Source organism: Entelurus aequoreus, linkage group LG28 (assembly GCF_033978785.1).
Source record: "Entelurus aequoreus isolate RoL-2023_Sb linkage group LG28, RoL_Eaeq_v1.1, whole genome shotgun sequence".
Taxonomy (NCBI): domain Eukaryota; kingdom Metazoa; phylum Chordata; class Actinopteri; order Syngnathiformes; family Syngnathidae; genus Entelurus; species Entelurus aequoreus.
Window position 1 is genome coordinate 16,439,176 of NC_084758.1, and position 6,326 is coordinate 16,445,501.

Genomic DNA, 6,326 nt, shown 5'->3' on the forward strand with positions numbered 1-6,326 from the left:
TATTAAAGAATATTATTGGCAATTGTTGGCAATAGCGTGTTGTTGGCTGCATCTTGGGGTCACGTTGCTCAAGCTGCCTTCCACGCTTCAAATCCCGACACACCCACTTACTGACACCAATGCTGCTTTGAAATGGTTGTGGTTGTGGTTTCTCTTTTGAAAAAAACAAAAACAAAACTCAAAGAAGCACAATCTTCAACTTCGTGCAATATCCAAAAAAATGAAGTATGAAAAAAGTTTCTTCCTGTCAAGTGTGCAACAATGTCATACACGATTGTTGCAATGACTCCACAGAGCAAGAATACTGCAAAATGTCAGTACTTTTTATTTACTGTTTGCAGTATGAAGTATCATCAACATACACATGATATTGATTTTGGAACTAAACAGGGTGGACATTTATGTTTCAAATCAGCACAAAAGTACAATAAAAAATATTGCAAAATCTGGGCTAAATTTTACATTTTTGGACAAATCTGTAATTGCAGATGCAGACATTGCAATATTTACACAGGTGCTTGTGTTCAGTCCCAAATTTGACAGAAGACAGTGACTGTAGAACAGCTTAGAGTAGCCTACCTGAGCGCGGTATTCGTCCTTCTCCTCCTTCTTTACTGAACGTGTCTTCTTTGGCGCGTCCTGTTGGGGCCTGTTAGTGGTGGTGGATTTCCGTTCCGTTCTGTGCGGCGTTGGCCGTTTTGTTGTTCGATGCCTGTGTCGATCGTCTTTGACTTTGGAGCTTTGTTGTGTGCATTTTGTTGCGACTTCTCCATAATAAGTGTGAGTGCGTTTTGATTTGCTGTGAACAGTTTATTTGGTCCACCATAACCCTTTTGGCAATTTCATTGGACTAATGCAGGGGTCGGAAACCCAAAATGTTGAAAAAGCCATATTGGACCAAAAATACCAAATAAAAATCCTTTTGGAGCTGCAAAAAAGTAAACGCCTTACATAAGTCTTACAATGCAGGCAACACATGATGTAAGTGTTTATATTGGTGGGCGGTCGAGGGTGGAATCGGCTCTCATGGTTGCTTTGTTGGGTCTGCTCCTGTCTCTGGCCATGCTCCCCCCACCCCAGCAGACGATGGCGTAGAACACCGCAGAGGCCACCACAGTGTATATGTTTTTTTGTTTTACTTGTGTGGCTGTGTGTAGAAGTGGTTGGTTGCATCAGCTCTGCTCTTCTAATGTCTTTAATTTCCTTTGTGTTATTTGATGATACCCTCTTAAACACATGTTTATGTGTGCTATGGCTATGAAGTTTTTTTCCCTTGGCCTCAGTCTGGACCCCCTCTCCAGCGGCCCAGGCTTAGACTGAATTTTTTTTTTTTCTCAAAATGAGCCAAAAAAGAGTGGCAGCTACATGTAAACAAACTACGGTGCGTTGATGGGCCGCCCAAATTAGTTGGACAAAACGGTGCTCGCCAAATCCTCTCATCAGTGAAGCATGTTTAATATAAACAGTGGGATTTCTGACCATTAGGAATGTGTGTGTCATGTTTGCTCTCTTACAAAAACAATATTAAAACAAAAATTATATTTTTTCCACCATCTTTTCCATTTTCACACATTTTTGAAAAAGTTACAGGGAGCCACGAGGGCGGCGCTAAAGAGCAAATTTAGTTTATGAACCCTTAAATATTTATTAGTAGCCGCAGCATTGTATAAAGTGCAGGGTTCAAATCGTGAAAACAAAATAGCAGCCTATAACCTGAAAATATAGTAAATTTTGGATTATCTTCATCAACAGGTCTTGCATCTCTCAGCACACTGCGCCAAGTCTTACAGAAAGTCAATACAACTCTTAAGATAATACTTTGGTAAATCAGAGCAGGAGGATTTAGTTTTGAAGACGCACGTCACCGTACGTGCTGAATTCCTCTGCTGCCCTCCTATTTGTCTGCCTCGCTCTGCCAGTTTTCTTGGTAACAATGGTCGGCACGGAATAAACCAAAGAGTCCTCGTCTCTCTAAAGAAACAAATCATGTAAGACATTACAAGAAAAAGAAAACAAAGATGCAGAACTTTTCTACAAACTTTTTCTTACCTGCTGGACGCGACTGAATGTTTCATCGAGTGTTTGTGGACCAGCTAAAAAAAATTGAAAATAAATCATAGAAAAGATCAACCTATTGATGATTCCTAATGTGCTGTTTTCTTACCTTTGCAGGAAAAACTGTTTTTTGTCCTGATCTTGTTGATGAGGAAGGCTGACATGATGAAACTTAAGGCCAAAGCAGCACTCAAGACGATTATAACATACTTGTATGAATCAGAGCTGCCACCATCTAGATTGTTATGATAAAAAACACTTGTGAAAAAACACTTTTAATGAATCTATCAATACAAATCAATATTTACCTTTAGTGTTGACTTTTATTGGATTTCCCATGAAAATCCTCCCACATGTGACCACAGCACACAGGTAAGTTCCAGCATCAGAGGAGTTGACGTTCTTTGAGAAAGTGTGGACACATTTCTGTGTGGACTTATCTTTGATCTTCTTGCATTCCTTATGAGCGTAAACAAAGCTGGGATGGACACTTTCTGGTCCAGTTCTGAACCAGGACATTTTGTGTCCATCCTGACAGATGTCATTCCCAGAGTGGGAGAGGACTGAGCACTGCAACTTCACAGGCGGTCCTGGTTGGACTTCAGAGACAACAGACACGGAGGGTTCTGGTTCTGGGAAGAGTGCAAGACAAATTGAAGTCTTTCAGCACTCTGTGACTTTGATTCCACAGATCAACATTCACTTCTGTTGAAATCTTGAAGGTAAAAAATACTGTGATGTGTTAATGCAGAGGTTACATTTCTTGTAGTGCGTGTAAAAACATGTTCATCACAATAAAATATTTGTTCATTTAAAGTTAACATTGTTATCTATAAACAAATGTTATGTAACAATTAAAATATGTACAATTGTTAATTTAAACTGTTTTCTAATTATTTGTTGTCATATTTACCTGTGACCTGAAGGAATGTTCCTTTCAAAAACGAGAATTGACCAAAGTTCACTTTTAAACAATAGTAGATCGCCGTATCACTTTTCTCTACTTGACTAATTTGCAGAACAAATGTTCCTTGTTCTTTTTTGGCTGTGATGCGATGTCCAGTATTCAATGTTCCATTTTCAACAGGTCCTGAATCGTAAAATGCCGTTGTAGCTAAAATTTCAGGATAGGTTCCAGAAACAAGTCGGATCCAAATTAAGCGTTCAATATTCTCAGTTGTCCCGCGGGGACATGTCAGAGAGACATTTTGTCCAAGTCCAAGAGTCTGAGTGGAAAAGTTGTAGGCACCTGTACATGCTGAAGAGAAAAAGAAGACATATTAATAAGAGTCATGTACAGTATGAACATGTCTCCATTGGAACTGAGCATGGACTTACCTCCACTTTGGAGCAGGAGCAGCAGATGAAGCACGATCCACATTTTCTCCTCTCGTTGGACCAAGTGAACATCAGACCATCTAGACAGCATCTTAAGATTATTGACTTGAATCACATCATACCAAATGGGAGGGAACTATTTTGCTGCCATCTCATTGGTCGTCATGTGCCGCCTCTACCTCAGTGGAAATATATCCAACCAAACTTTCCAGTCCCTTTTGTATCATTTTCTCACAGTTTTTTTTTTTCTTGTAACTTCTTTTGTTGACTGTGCAGTATTTCTGTGGCAAAGTCAACTTTTTTTTTTTGTCTCTGCAGATTTGTACAAATCAAGCAACTATGTAGCACATGTGCTGGATTTTGCTAAGACAAGACTTAATGTATTTCATTTTCACTGGCCACAATCAGTAACCAGGAATCTTTTTTCAGAATCATTTTAAAGGCTGGACATTCCTTTGGAATGGGTTGTGTAAAATAATTAAATAAAATAAAAAATAACAATAAAGCCTTATACTTGTCTTGTGAGGGTCACTATCATGTCAAGTGACATGAGAGGCAACAGCTGTCCATTTTTGAGGCACAAGTGTCACTTTAGGCCAAAATGTTTGAACTACCCTGTTAGGAAAACAATAAATCCACCCTGAATTCACAAATGACATCACACAGGACAACAATTCAAACTCTGATCTACACTATATTGCCAAAAGTATTTGGCCACCCATCCAAACGATCAGAATCAGGTGTCCTAATCACTTGGCAGGTGTATAAAATCAAGCACTTAGGTATGGAGACTGTTTCTACAAACATTTGTGAAAGAATGGGCCGCTCTCAGTGATTTCCAGCGTGGAACTGTCATAGGATGCCACCTGTGCAACAAATCTAGTCGTGAAATTTCCTCGCTCCTAAAAATTCCAAAGACAACTGTCGGCTTTATTATAAGAACATGGAAGCGTTTGGGAACAACAGCAACTCAGCCACCAAGTGGTAGGCCAGGTAAACTGACAGATGCTGAAGCGCATAGTGCAAAGAGGTCGCCGACTTTCTGCACAGTCAGTTGCTACAGAGCTCCAAACTTCATGTGACCTTCCAATTAGCCCACGTACAGTACAGAGCTTCATGGAATGGGTTTCTATGGCCGAGCAGCTGCATCTAAGCCATACATCACCAAGTCCAATGCAAAGCGTGGGATGCAGTGGTGTAAAGCACGTCGCCACTGGACTCTAGAGCAGTGGAGACGCCTTCTTTGGAGTGATGAATCACGCTTTTCCATCTGGCAATCTGATGGACCAGTCTGGGTTTGGAGGTTGCCAGGAGAACGCTACATTTCAGACTGCATTGTGCCGAGTGTGAAATTTGGTAGAGGAGGAATTATGGTGTGGGGTTGTTTTTCCAGGAGTTGAGCTTGGTCCCTTAGTTCCAGTGAAAGGAACTTTGAATGCTCCAGGATACCAACACATTTTGGAAAATTCCATGCTCCCAACCTTGTGAGAACAGTTTGGAGCGGGCCCCTTCCTCTTCCAACATGACTGTGCACCAGTGCACAAAGCAAGGTTCATAAAGACATGGATGACAGAGTCTGGTCTTGACTGGCCTGCACAGAGTCCTGACCTGAACCCGATAGAACACCTTTGGGATGAATTAGAACGGAATCTGAGAGCCTGGCCTTCTCCACCAACATCAGTGTGTGACCTCACCAATGCGCTTTTAGAAGAATGGTCGACAATTCCGATTAAGACATTTCTACATTATTTGGAGGCGAAGAGGAATAAGCCAAACTAGCACAAAGTACGGATATAGAAGCTGAAATAGGTCAATATTTTTAAGTATGTGATTCAATAGAAACCTAGTTGTTTAACCTGTGTCCAAATCACTCCAACTTGTTCCATTCTAACTTGTTCCAAGTAGGTGTGAAAATGGGAAAAAAATGAAATATTTGACAAATCAGACTAATTTAGTGCATAGAAACGTACTGACTCTACAAAGTGACGGACAAGGCAGTACAAATCCATCCTTCAATGATTACTCAGACTAGTAAAAAGAACATTTATATCATGTGCTGTCATCTGTGTCAGTAGAAATGTTCACATTTCAGCCTAAAATAATTCCACTTCCAACAAGAGAAAATATGTTGCAGTAAATCGTTTATGATTTTTGTATTTTACACACACACCAACTACAGTTTTAGCCCAAAATCCATTAAAAAAAGCTACTAAATATATTAGAGGTTGTTCAAAAGTTACTCAATACTTGAGTAATTATTTTACAAAATACTTACTCTTACTCAAGTAATTATTAAGACTACTTCTTAGTTTTATAATATTATAAAGTAGCGGTACTTTTACTTGAGTACAATTTTGGGTACTCTACTCATCTCTGATCATATACTGCAACGGTCCAACGCGAGATGTTTAATTAAGTTTTGGAATATGCAGCACACACCATATTCTATAGAATCCAGACAAGATAACCTATTTTTGGCACGCCGAAGCTTAGGTGCGCTATGGGAGGCTCCGCTGTCGTGATGGTGCGTCTGTAATGATCCAAAAATGTATGTAATAATAGTCAAGTCAAGTCAAGTCAACTTTATTTATTTAGCACGTTTACAACAACTTTTAAATTGAACCAAAGTGCTTTACAGGTTAAAAAGCATGGAGCAAAAAACAAAACAAAAAAAACTCAAAAAAACAAAGAACATAAACAATGAATGAGCTGAACAAGATAGTGCAAAAGCAATACGCAAAATAATAATTAATAAAAGTGTGAGAAATTGAAAAATAAAACTAAAGCGAAGGGGTGCGGGGGCGGGACTAGAAATGGTGGCCTAGTGGCCACATGAAAATGAATGTTGAAAGACATTTTTCACATAAGCGATATCATAATATACATCATTTATACATCTCCTATATGGAGGGAAAAAAAATCGCCATTAAAAA

The 6,326-nt window shown here is 39.4% G+C and overlaps 1 protein-coding gene across 1 annotated transcript; it reads right to left on the bottom strand.

Moving 5' to 3' along the window:
* Positions 1-248: 248 nt before the first annotated feature.
* Positions 249-3,457, bottom strand: LOC133644984 (uncharacterized). Its single transcript, XM_062039763.1, has 6 exons — positions 3,394-3,457; positions 2,969-3,313; positions 2,364-2,687; positions 2,165-2,290; positions 2,050-2,093; positions 249-1,971 (listed from the first exon to the last, which is right to left on the bottom strand). The coding sequence occupies exons 1-6, from the start codon at positions 3,434-3,436 to the stop codon at positions 1,843-1,845; spliced, it is 1,011 nt and encodes a 336-aa protein (XP_061895747.1). The 5' UTR covers positions 3,437-3,457; the 3' UTR covers positions 249-1,842.
* Positions 3,458-6,326: the final 2,869 nt, after the last annotated feature.

Excerpts from the sequence above, each read along its gene's own strand:
- LOC133644984 (XM_062039763.1), bottom strand. The coding sequence starts at position 3,436 with ATGTGGATCGTGCTTCATCTGCTGCTCCTGCTCCAAAGTGGAG. Across the intron at positions 3,314-3,393 it reads GCTCCTGCTCCAAAGTGGAG|CATGTACAGGTGCCTACAAC; the intron begins GTAAGTCCATGC and ends TTTTCTCTTCAG. Across the intron at positions 2,094-2,164 it reads AAACAGTTTTTCCTGCAAAG|CTGGTCCACAAACACTCGAT; the intron begins GTAAGAAAACAG and ends AATTTTTTTTAG.